The sequence below is a fragment of the Neofelis nebulosa genome, chromosome 3 (genome assembly GCF_028018385.1).
Source record: "Neofelis nebulosa isolate mNeoNeb1 chromosome 3, mNeoNeb1.pri, whole genome shotgun sequence".
NCBI lineage: Eukaryota > Metazoa > Chordata > Mammalia > Carnivora > Felidae > Neofelis > Neofelis nebulosa.
In genome coordinates this window covers 84,316,660-84,329,706 of record NC_080784.1, presented here as the reverse complement: position 1 = coordinate 84,329,706, position 13,047 = coordinate 84,316,660, and the positions used below count along the sequence as shown (strand labels likewise).

General features: G+C 46.2%; 1 protein-coding gene across 1 annotated transcript in view; it reads right to left on the bottom strand.

Annotated features, from left to right (window-relative positions):
* Positions 1-12,635, bottom strand: part of FREM3 (FRAS1 related extracellular matrix 3) — a 94,888-nt gene extending 82,253 nt beyond the window's left edge. Inside the window, exons 1-2 of the mRNA XM_058721278.1 lie at positions 6,754-12,635; positions 4,355-4,444 (exon numbers count right to left, since the gene is read on the bottom strand). Coding sequence (XP_058577261.1) covers positions 4,355-4,444; positions 6,754-11,935 — 5,272 coding nt within the window. The 5' untranslated portion in view covers positions 11,936-12,635. The remainder of the gene's footprint in view (positions 1-4,354; positions 4,445-6,753) is intronic.
* Positions 12,636-13,047: the final 412 nt, after the last annotated feature.

Genomic DNA, 13,047 nt, shown 5'->3' with positions numbered 1-13,047 from the left:
TTGACAGTATGCTTAACTGGTACAGTTCAGAGCTTTATAAATCTAAAATGTATTCTCTATTTCACCAGTGAGTTTCATGAGAACCTTGAACATAATGAAGTTTACCACCAATGTTATAAAAAAGACTGAGATCTTAAACAGCAATGGCCTTAGTCTTGGTTACTGAAAATTGATGAGGCAGCAACTGATGCAACATACAAACCAGGTACATTGACAAAAATTTCCATGTGAATTCCCAGTTCAGCTCTGTATACAAGTATAGGTATGCTCATAACTATTTGAGAGGAAAGAAGAAACGTATCCTATTACGTTTGTGGCATGTGCGACTTCATTTAACTACAGCAGAACAAAAAGAAAAAGGCACAATTGATACAGGAAACAGGATGCGGATAGGCAAGCTATTCCTTTGTGCAGAGGCTGAGCAAGCATGGGCAAAACCTGTACAGTGGATTTGAGTTACTTCCTCTTCTTCCTTTGTCTCCTTAGCAGACTTCTAACAAATACGGAATCAGTTTATGAGTGGGCAGAGAAAAGGATGAGAAACCAAGAGTTCCAGGCAATACCCCAATAAGATAACTCACCATAATAGTTTAAAGTTGACCTTTTTAAGTAATTAACTGATTTACCCATAGAGTTTCAGGAATAAATTGTTAAACTTCTTTTTATCTAAAAGAAGGGAAATAAAAATTTGGTATCTCGGCTAAAAGTTCTAAAGGTAATAACATCTACTGTGTGTTTGCTTTGTGCCAGGCACTCTTCAATGCCTTGTGTGGGTTGTTTCTTTAGTACTTGTAGTACTTAGAATGATGACCCTGTAAAGACGTCCGCTTCTTAATTCCCAGAACTCATACGTATGTTTTATTACAGGGCAAGAGGGACTCTGCAGATGTGATTAAAGATTCTGCGATGGGGAGAGTATCCTGGATTATCCAGGTAAGCCCCATGTAGTCACAAGCGTTCTTGTAGTGAAAGAGGGAGGGAGGAGAGTTGGTGCCTTAGTAAAGCAACATGAGAAGGACTTGGACACTTATGGCTTTTAATATGGAATGGGACATTTTCTAAAGCTGGAAAGGCAAGGACATGGGTTCTCCCCTAGGGTGTTCATAAAGAAAGGCAGTCTTGTCTAAACCTTGATTTTAGCACAGTAAGAGCCATTTTGGACTTCTGACGGACAGACTTGCAAGTCTGTGTTGTTCTAAGCCACTAAATTTGTGGTAATTCACTATAGCAGCAATAGGAAACCAATAAAATCCTCATAATAATCCTATGAGATACACACTATGATTGTCTCCAATTCACAGATGAGCAAATGAAAGCACAGTTCCTCAAAGATACACAACCACTAAACGGTGGGACTGGGGTTTGAGTGCAGGAAGCCTGGTTTCAGAGCCTATGAACTGAAAGCCTTCCTGCTGTCAAGCTTTGGGGTTTTAATAAATTGCAGCTCTAGAGTCATACTGACAATGCTTTCACCTTTAAGATCCTGAGCTCACCTGAGGATTTGCCTAATGCACGGTCCTAGAGGTAGGGCACAGTCTTCTTTTAATGCCTCCAAAGTCGGTACCACCACCACCACCAACAACAACAACAAATTCTATTTCAGCCCATTGGTAAGAAAATGTATCCCTAGAAGTGTGTCCAATTCCAAAAGCTTAAATAACTGGAAGTGCTATACACTGTCAAGCTATATGCTATCCCATTCTATTTGGGAAATAGTTTAAAAATTGGGATATTTTTAAAGAAAAGATGAAGCTGGCTAGTGTAGAGAAATAAATTTATACAATTTAAAAATACCTGGTACAAAAATGTTTAAGTGGGTCCTTTAGCGATTGTAAACGATTCCAAGAATTCTAAAAATGGCAACATGGATCTCAGCTCTGTGTATGGCACTCAGAACACAATAAAAAAAAATCCAGGGAACAAATAAATGCATAAATATTTTTTAAAAGGTCACTTATTCATTTTGAGAGGGAGAGAGAAAGAAAGCATGTGCAAAAGAGGTAAGGAGTAGGGGAGGAGGAGGGGCAGAAAGAAGAGAGAAAGAATCTCAAGCAGGCTCTGTGTCGTTCTCAGCACACAGAGCCCTATGCGGGGCTCAATCTCATGAACTGTGAGATCGTGACCTGCACTGAAATCAGGAGTTGGACACTTATTCGACTGAACCACCCAGGTGCCCCAAATAAATGCATAAATATTTAATCAGCATATGGACATACATATGTGTTTTAAGATCCAACTATGAGTAAATGTATCTGCAAATGTTTTAGAGTCTTGATTATTCTTATCACTTTAATTTGCTAGGGGCTCCTTTGTTAGGTGAAGAAGTGCTATCTTTGCCTTATTCTCTGACTTCTGTTCATGATTTTATCTTCCTGAACAGAGGTGGTATAGCAATAGTGGTTAAGAACCTTGGCTTTGAAACCTGCAACACCGGAGTTTGATTCTAGTTCACCTTCTTATTACCTGTATGGCATGAGTCCAGTTAGTCAACCTTGGTGCCTTCATTTTCAAATGGGCATCGTAACATTTACCTCTTATTTTATAGTAAAAACCCAAAGTCATAATGTATATAAGCATTGTCTGGCCCATAGAAAGTACATATTAAAAATGGTTGCAATATAAAATTCACATTTATCAACACAGACTGACTCTGTTTCTGATGTTGCCCAGAAAGCATAGTGTCCAAGTCAGATATATATCTTTTTAGAATATCATCCCACTCAAAATCAGAAGAATAGTCACTATAAATCATTTGGGTCTCAAATGCGCTTTACATTAGCGCATCAGTTTAGAAGACTTAAATTCATCTTCATCTTTTTAGGGACTTTCATCCTTGGGAACCTGGGGAATGAAGGAAAGCTCTGTTTTTAAACTTCATGCGAAGGGTTCCTCGGTGGCTCAGTTGATTGAGCATCTGTCTTCTGCTCAGGTTATGATCTCACAGTTTGTGAGTTCCAGCCCCATATCGGGCTTCCTGCTGTCAGGGCAGAGCCTGCTTTGGATCCTCTGTCCTCCTCCTCTCTGGCCTCCCCCCATTTGTTCATACACATGCTCTGTCTCTCTCCCTCCAAATTAAATAAACATTTAAACTTTAAGTGAGAAGATTGAGAGGAGGGGCTAGTGGTTTCCACTATAGTTCGTCTCATTAGAAGTGGAGAAGGTAACTCATTATTAATGAGCATCTACTTTGTGCCAAAGGCTTACACATATTATCTCACTTAATCCTCTTGGCAGCCCTCTGGAAGTTGTATGAAGACTGCCATTTTACAGATGAGTGAAATGAACCACAGAGAGGACAAGGTAACTTCTTCAAGGTCACATGGGGTCCGTTGGGATTCAAGCTCAGTATACCACATGGCCTTCATGTAGGTCTGCTTTCCAAACAGTCTTGAATGGTTACACAAGACTGAGGAAGAAAATGCATGTTACTTACTGGGAATGAGTAATGATTTATACTGAGAGAAGTTATTGAGTGGCAAGCAGCACACGGACATAATTTTTGCAATTATCTTGTTATACTGCAAAATAATTTTTCACTGACAACATAGTCAGCATATTCCTAGCTGTGTAAAGAGAGTGCCTGTTGTTAGCTAGTTGCTTCCCATTGCGCTACTTTGAAGACAGAGTAAACCAATATAGGTGCAGCACACAGGCGATTTTTTAAGCAAGTTTTCCTCTGTGCCAGTCAATATATTTTTCACTGCATCCAGGAAGATTACAATTCTGAGAAGGAGCCACTAAGATTCAGTTCTGGAGCTGAAAATCCTAACAAAATCTAAGGGTGGATTTTCTTTTTTTTTTTTTTTTTCAACGTTTTTTATTTTTGGGACAGAGAGAGACAGAGCATGAACGGGGGAGGGGCAGAGAGAGAGAGGAAGACACAGAATCGGAAACAGGCTCCAGGCTCCGAGCCATCAGCCCAGAGCCTGACGCGGGGCTCGAACTCACTGGACCGCGAGATCGTGACCTGGCTGAAGTCGGACGCTTAACCGACTGCGCCACCCAGGCGCCCCAGGGTGGATTTTCTAATGTGTTCCAGAATGACAGAAGTCACCAGTCAGATTCTCAGAATCTCCTGAAGAAAAGGTTTACCTGCTTATGGGATGTCACACGTAATCTAGGTCAGGTAAAATACTTCATATCTCATTATTGAAATTCCTCATTGCTTTGCCTTCCAAAAAACATTTGTCAAGAACCATTTGACATGGGATCACAAAAAAAGCAAAAAGAATTCATTTGTTTGTATTAGGACATATACTGATTGTGATTACTATGCAAATGATTTAGTTTTTTTCAATTTCACATTGCTTTTCAATAACCAAGACTCCCTTTTGAGGTTTCAATACTGACTTACCATTGTCTTCAACAGAGAAGTAGAAGAGGTCCTTTGTGGCGTTGCTGCCTTCATTCAACACGTAGCAGATCCTGCTCTCATCAACGTCAGCTGATGAAAGAGCAAGTTTCACTCATCGTAATGGCACAACAGAAAATGAGGATGTTAAGAACGTCAACATTTTGGGGCGCCTGAGTGGCTCAGTTGGTTAAGTGAACAAGTCTTGATTTCGGGCTCAGGTCATGACTTCACGGTTTGTGAGATCCAGCCCTGTGATGGGCTCTGCACTGGCAGAGCACCGTCTGCCTGGGATTCTCTCTCTCTCACTCTGTTCCTCCCCTGCTTGCTTTCTCTCTGTCTGTCTGTCTGTCTCCCTCTCTCAAAAATGAATAAGTAAACTTAAAAAAAAGTCAATATTTTAAGGCGTGAAAATACTACAATGAAGAAATTTTAAAATGATGAAATGAACACAAATCTAACTTTTTAAAAACGATTAAGTGAACATGAATCTAAATTGTTCTTAATGTTATACCAGCAAAAATAGAACTTAGTTTAAAATTTTGTTACTGGGCTATGTGTATGAACTTTAGGATAATACCCCCCAAAAAGGACATTCTAGATGTGCATGTTTCACAACATCTGGGCCCTCTATGGAGAGGTGAGTCCATGTGGTTTTAGGTCTTCTGCAAAAGCATGGAGCTTGGTCTGATGGCAGTTATTCATTAACTATTTGTCAAAATGAATTTAAACAAGAACAATGGCTGCATTCTAAGGAAAAAGAAAATGAGAATCAAATCATGACTTTTTATTATTACCTATTCTCTTGGATTTTTAAGAATTTGTCCCTTGGGTCTATTATTGTGTTTTGTATTGGTAATTATTAGTATTTTAAAGACAATTTGCATTTTGGGGGTATTTATTTATAAAGATAATTCTTTTTTTTTTTTTTTAATTTTTTTTTTTTTAACGTTTTTATTTTTGAGACAGAGAGAGACAAAGCATGAACGGGGGAGGGTCAGAGAGAGGGAGACACAGAATCTGAAACAGGCTCCAGGCTCTGAGCTGTCAGCACAGAGCCCGACGCCGGGCTTGAACTCACGGACCGCGAGATCATGACCTGAGCCGAAGTCGGCCGCTTAACCGACTGAGCCACCCAGGCGCCCCTATAAAGATAATTCTTATGGGGTGCCTGGGCGGCTCACTCGGTTAAGCGACTGACTCTTGGTTTTGGCTCAGGTCATGATCTCACAGTTCCTGAGTTCGAGCCCCCTAATCAGGCTCCGTTTTGGTAGTGCAGAGCCTGCTTGGGATTCTCTATGTCTCTTCTCTCTCTTGTAAAACCATATATGATTTCATTGGCATTAGAGACAATTCTGAAAATGTAACTAAACTATTTTTTATTTTCATTTTAAAGTTTTATTTATTTGAGAGGAAGGGAAGGACAGAGGGAGAGGGAGAGAAAGAGAGAGAGGGAGAAAATGAGCAGTTAAGGGACAGAGAGGAAAAATCCCAAGCAGGCTTCACCCTCAGCACGAGCCCAACACAGGGCTCAATCCCACGGCTGTGAGATCACAACCTGAGCCCATATCAAGAATCAGATGCTTGGCTGAGCCACCCAGGTACTCTGATAATTAAATTATTTTTTAAACAGCCTTCCTAAGTTTTACTCTAAGACTGCATTTAGGTTTAAATGTATCGTATGTAGAAAATTCCTTTAATCTCTTCACATCTCATGCACACAGAGCTGCACGATAAAGTGTTAAGACAATGTAAAGGGCTACCAAAGCGACCAGGTGTCACATTGCCTGGGAAAACAGAGGAACCTGCCTCAAGTTCACCATTAGTAGTAACAACAAATATATTTAGAAAGAAAAAATCCTTCAAACATATCCTTCCGCATTTAGGAAAATTTAGTTCTATGCCTTTTTTTTTTTTAGATGCAGAAATTACTTGAAAATTATTTGAACACAATAAAATGTGCAGTGTAATATTTGTCTCTAAAATCTAAATATAAAATAAAATCTTCAGAAAACTAAACTTACTAATGAACTATGAAAACAATTCCTAAGTATGCTTCTTTACTTAAAATTTGAAATTCAATGGATATTTTCAAAATTAATGTAATCATATCTTATGATGATATTTTTCAGAGGCTGTCCACCTGCATTCTGTAATTTTAAGGCATAACTAAAAGCCTTACTAGCTGTCTAAGGGTTCCTGTTAAATGGGCATCCTGAGGAAATAGCTGAAGAAAGACTACTTGCCTTTTTTTGTTATCTGAATAATCTTGCATTCCATTGTATTTCATCAGAATCAGAATTTTTCTGCAAATGCAGAGCTTGGGACAATTTTAAACAGAACTGGGAGATCTAATCTGCTCAAGGAGAGGGACAGAGGCATCGGGGACATTGTTTACTAACCTTGTGTAAACACTCGTGTACTCTTGTTCCCAAGGCCAGTGTTGATAATGAAGCCATGCTCTGGTCCTCTGGTCACTTTATACTTCAGGAGCCCATGGACACTGTTCTGATCCTCTGTCCTCAGAGACCTGCTGGTAATCAAGAAGCTCATGTGTCCAGTGTGAAGGCGCTTCAAGGCCGATGCACCTCTGTTAATGGCAATCTGGGGGAGTCTGTTATCTAGGGAACTTATGTGGATCCTCATTACCTGAGGTTTGTGTGTCTCTAGGACAGTGTCTGGGAAGACATAGAAGTCAGCATGAGTGCCATCTGTCACAGTCAAAGAGAAACAGTCTTCAGTCGCCTCACTGCCGTCATGCCAGTAGCTAATCAGGTTGTCATTCAGGTCTCGCTTGGTGAAGGTGGTCACAGGATGGTGGGCATTATACAAAATCCTGCCATGGATGGGGAGCTGGGTGATAGTAAAGAGGAGAAGATCATCTGGAGTATCCTTATCTTCCGCTGTTAACTCAAAGGGAGTGATCTGTTTGTTTTCCCCTTCTTGCAGCATTAGTTTGTGGATGGTCAAGATAGGTTTCTTATCATCCACATCTATGATGTAGATCCTGAAGGTTCGGAACACAGGGTTGTGTCCATCAGTCACTTGAAACTCAAAGCTGTCCATCTTTATCTCATCATTTGAAGTGTGGACATAGCATATTTTGTTGCTAGCCAACTGTAGCTGAGTGAAAGAGGCAATGGGCTTCCCAGAGTGGTCAGAGCTCTCCAAGTGCCCCAGGCTAGGAGCCCGTGTGACTCTGAAGTGAAGCTGTTCATTAGGGCTGTTGATGTCGCTGGTGGTAAGCAGATTGGTGGTAAGGGTCACTCTGCCACCTTCTGTCAGGGTAATCCCTTTGCTAACCACCTCAGGTGAGACTCTGTCTAAACTGCCAACAGTGACATAGAAGGAGCGGTCTATCAAAGGGTTAATCCCATCAGTCACATCAAATTTGACAATGTCAAGAACTCCTTCTTGGCCTGTGTGAGTGTAACAGATGAGGCCTCTGTTAATCTCATCCTGGGTAAAGTTCATCCCAAGGGTGAGGTTGTTCCTCACCTCCCCTCTGGGTTTTCTCAGTCGCTGTAGAAGCCCTTGTTGAGGCCCTGAACGGAGGACAAAACTGAGGCTCTTCTCATCGGAGTCAAGATCTGTGGCTTTGAGGACCCAATTTGTAATGACCTTAGTGTGTCTGGTCTCTACTTCCAGCCCATCATTAATGGTCAGCTGAGGGGTTTCATCATCCACTAGGATCACCACAATGGGTACCTTCCTGTGGGTAACGTGCTTGCCGTCACTCAGCCAGACCTCAAAACTGTCCTCTGTGGTCTCGGAGTCATCATGCTCATACACAATGGTGGAGGCCTCCTGGATCTCCTGTAAGGTAAAACTGTGGATGGGCTGGCTGCCTGTGGCCAGCTGCTGTACGATTCGTCCATGCCGAGGGAGGGCTGTGAGCTGAAAGCGAAGCTCATTCTGTGGCAAGTCAGCATCTGCTCCATTGAGCAGTGGGGTGTCTATGACCAGGCTCATCCCCTCTAATACCACAAACTCACCAGCAAAAAGTTCAGGCTGCTCGTCATTGGCGGGTAAAATGATTATGGGGAAGACAACATTTGGGGAGAAGTTGATGCCATCAGAACAATAAAAGGTGAATTGATCTTTTTGTGGCTCTACCCCCTTGTGAATACTCTGTACATAATTGATATGCCTCACTTGGACATCACTGATGGAGAAAGCACTGATGGGGCTACCAGCCCGTGATTCTTTTGAGCCAGGAGCTGGTGCAATGTTTTCCAGGTAGCCAGAGGCTGGCTGACTAGTCACTGTGCATAGGATTTCATCTTGGGGTGTGTCCACGTCTTCAATACTGAGATGTTGTAAGGTCAAGGGACTCTTCCCACCTTCATCAACAATATAAGACTCTGCCACTGAGACTTTGGGTGCCACATTGTCCACAGGCAGCACAACCACTTGCACCTGCACTCTTTCCACTATGCTGTTCCCCACCAACCACTGATAAGAACCCTTGGAGAGGGTGAGGCTGAAGGCATCATGTTGTTTCTGGAAACCAACTTCACCCCCAGTGTGGACATAGACTACTGCCCCACTGATGAGGTCCTCTTGGGTGAATCGTTCTGCAGGTAAACCATGCACGAGAATAGTACCCAATTTTGGGCTATCTTCCAAAATGAAAGACAACATCAAGTCATCTGTGCCCTTCTTTTTGCCATGTATGATGCCCATGGTGATCTCAGCGGCTCTGTTCTCTAGTACATCAATGGAAACATCTAATAACGGACCACCTGTAATAGAGATCCTGGGAGTTTTGTCAGCTGTAGTGGGATGCACAGAAATCTGGATGGTGATGGGTATGTGGTGAACCCCGTCACTTACCTCCAGATGGAAGGTGTCATTGGTAGTCTGGTCTCTGCTGTGCTGGTAAGAGACACTCCCATTAATTACATCAGCTTGCGTGAAAAGCTCTCCTGGGGTCATATGTTTGTTTAAGTAGTACAAGTGTCCATGTTGGGGACCCCAGACTAATATGAAGACAATCTGGTCAACATCTGTGTCACGATCTATGACACCCAGTTCATTCCTGCTGAGGATAAAACTTTCTCCCTCTAAGACAGTAAAGCCTCTGTTGGTGACTTTGGGAGGCTGATTGTCCACAGGCTTTAGGAGTAACGTGAATGTGCCAGGCACACTATTGCCTGCAGCATCCTCCACTCGGTAGGTGAACTGCACAACCCGTCGTGTGACACCCAGCATCTTCTGTGGGGGCTGATAGGCAACTTGGTGCAGATTTACCTGGGCCTGGGTGAAGCGCATGATGGGCATGTCTGGCGAATCAGTGAGGACAATTTCTCCAGCCAGGACTTGGTGGTTGTCATCTGTGTCAGTTGGGGGTGTCAGCAGGGTGTACCACAGGTTCTGGTCATCTGAGTCCTCATCAGTATATTGGAGGAATTTCTTCTGGAAGTGAGTGAGTTGGTATTGTTGCACAGTCATTTCTAGAGTAGTTCCTGGAAATAGTTCCGGACTCTTTAGATCCACTGGTTGGACCCTGACAGTGAAGAAGTGTTGGTTGGATAGATTGGGTGGCTCATGGTCATCCTGTACACGGAAAGTCAGCCGGGCCACTACAGGTTGAGGGCTATGGGGTCCGAGATAGCGGTAGAAGAGTTTCCCTCCCATTATGTCTTGCTGAAGCCATTCAGTCACCACCTTCTCATAAAGTCCTTCTCTTTCCACATAAGACCAGTCCTCATCTTCAGGGGACAGAGGTGGTTCAGTCTGCCGCAGCAGCATCTCCCCCTGGTACTGACTGGAGTAGGAGGAACCAGGGGCTAGATACCGCCCTCCCTCTTCCTTTTTCCATTCCAGAGGCTGGTCCTCCAGCACAAAGTGGATGGTTGAGTCCTCAGAGTCAATATCAGTAGCACTCAGGACAAAGGGGGAAATCTGGACCACATGTCCTTCTGTAACAGAGAGCCCGGTGTTGGCCTTGACCTTTGGTGGTTCATCATCGACAGGTATGATGGTGACGGGGAAGAGGAATTCCACCTGGTGGTGTCCATCCTCCATCCGGAAGATGATGTTGTCACTGTAGGTGTTGCTGCCATCATGCTGGTAAACCACTCGCCCTGCTGCCAGGTCCACCGGTGTGAAATGCTTGCACCCAGCGGGTGCCCCAAGAACCATCAGCTGCCCATGTCTTAAGCCCCTAACTGCAGTTACTGTCACTTCTTCCAGGTTATCGTTATCACTGATCTGAAGGCTGTGGGTGCTGGACAGGGGCTTGGACTGACCTTCAAATAGCAGCAGTCCCCGGTTATAGCTAGCCACTGGGGCCAGAGTGTTCGCGGGCTTCATTATCACCATGAAGGCAAAGGGGTCTGAGGTGGCACCATCTCCGTCCACCACCTCCAGCTCCAACTGGAAGAGCTGCTCTGAATCCAATTTCTTTGTAGGGGGCTGATAGGCAATTTTCAGTTCCCGAAGCTCCCGCTGGGTGAAGAAGGAGACTGGAAGGCCCAGGGGGTCGTCAGTGCTGACCACGTACCCCTCGTGCCCTCGTGTGGTTGTGGGGGCATTGAGAATGTTGAAAACCAGGTCATCAGGGTCAGACTCCGTGTCTTCCGCAGCCAGTGCGTCAGGGGTCAGGGCTGTCAGCAAGAATTGATTGACCTCCATCATCATCAGGGCCACAAAACTGGGCCGAGGTGCGGTGTTCTCTACTCCGTCGCGGATGTTCACCAGCAGCTGGAAATGCTCACGGAGCAGCACCTCGGCTGACCCCGCGCCTCTGTCTTCTGGCCTTAGCAGCTCCGCCATAAAGGGCACATAGTCCCGACTGGGCGACAGGGTGGTGGCGGTATGCTGGTAGCGCACCCCAGCTCTGACAAAAGCCTCACAGTCTACGCCCTTGCCCCTGGGGAGAGGGGCCCCCATGGCGTCCACCAAACGCCCATACTTGGGCAGTGGGCCGCCCTGGGGAGGAAGAAGGGTGAGCCGGCACCTGCTGGGGGCAGAGCCTGCGGACACCAGGGACGCAAAGTCCAGTACTCTCTTGTCGATGGCGTGGCTCCAGCCCCGCAGCTTCTCCACCGCCAAAGGCCTGTTGCGCATCACTAGCTCCGGCTGGGGAAACACCACGTCCACAGCCAGCGTGAAGGGCAGTGCTAGCGTATAAGTCGGGGCGTCGTAGCGCAGCTGCAGCCGCACCCGAGCGCGCCCGGGGCTTCGGGAGCCGAAGTGGGTGTACTGCACCTGGCGGGGTCCGAAGGCGCAGGGGAAGCGGCCGGGGGAGAGCGCGCCGTGGCTCAGCGGCAGGGCTTCCAGCACCGTCACCTCGCACCAGTCCCCCGGCTGCACTCGAATCACCAGGTCCCGGAGCGGGTCGAGCCAAAGCGAGCGGCCCACAGGAACCCGGAGTCCGGGGTTGGCGATCAGGACGCTAGGGCCGTCGGGGCTACTGAGGCCCGGTGCGCCCCAGGTGGGCCAGTAAAGCGCAGGGTGGGCTTCAGTCCCAGGCGAGGGCACCTGTCCATGTAGCACGGGGCAGCTCAGGAGCACGTAGGCGAGCGCCGCGACAAGCTGCCGGGGCGTCCCAGCGGGGCGCCGAGAAGTCCCAGCCATGGGACCTGGGCGCTGGAATGTCTCGGAGACTGCCCAGTCCGAAGAGGGCCGGCTCAGCTGCAGGTGCAGGCTGGGGAAGGAGTGGCTGCTGTCCAGTCGGGAGCCGAGGCGCGGACTCAGCAAGAGCCGGTGGCCGTGCTTCGGATGTGGCAGGTAAAAGCTGCGGGGAGAAGGGGCTCTGCCCACCTTCTGCCCTGCTTGAGTCCCAAGTCTCTCCTCGGCTAGTTCCCGGGACCGCTGGATTTGTCCCAACGCCCCGACACCTAAGGCGAGGGTGCCGGAGTTCGCCCCTCCTCTCCTTTGTGCCTTTAACCTGGCTACCTTACTGACCTTCGTGCCCGGAGGGGTAGTCGGCCACCGCGCAGCCCCGGCTGCCTGCTTCAAACCAGCTGGTCGGGATGTTCTCCCCGGACGCCTCAAAGAGATTGTCCTTTAGGACTGGGAGAGTAACAGCGACTGTACCGGGTCAGTTCTGCGCGTGGAACACACAGCGCTCCCGCGGTCCGTTCACCCAGGCAACCGTGTTTCTGATGGGGGGGGGGGCGGGGAGCGCCACCATACCTCTTCCTTACCGCTGACAGGCGTGCATTTTCTAGCCGAAATTGAGTCTCACTTCGGACATTAAAGAAGCTAGTGGGAGCTGTTTTGCAAACAGGATTTTCTAGCTGCCTGTCTGATGAAGCTGCTTATTCCAGATCTTGTAATTCGGTGCTTCCAAAATAACCCTGGCATTTTTCTTCTGCTCACTTCTTGAGGAAAAAGATGCGCATCCAGGCAGGCGAACTCGAATAGCTTTTAAAATTGGTTTCTAGTCAGTGGGTCTCACATACCACAACGGGGGGCGCAGGTTGGCTGCCTTCCTTTTTTTTTTTAGAATGTGGTTTCCGAATCTGATCAACAGTGACTCCCTCTGAGTTTATTAGACATGCTGTTTCCTAAGTACTTTCTTTGTAGAAAAATATATAGTAGCCAGAGGTGAGAATGTCAAGAGAAACAGCAGAATACCCCAGGCCCTTGGATCGATTTCTGTGAATTAATCTATTTAACACTTGGAATGCCATCAGGCTCTTTCTTCCTGGCTTTTAGTTAAGGATGCCTGCCTTCCGTGGGTG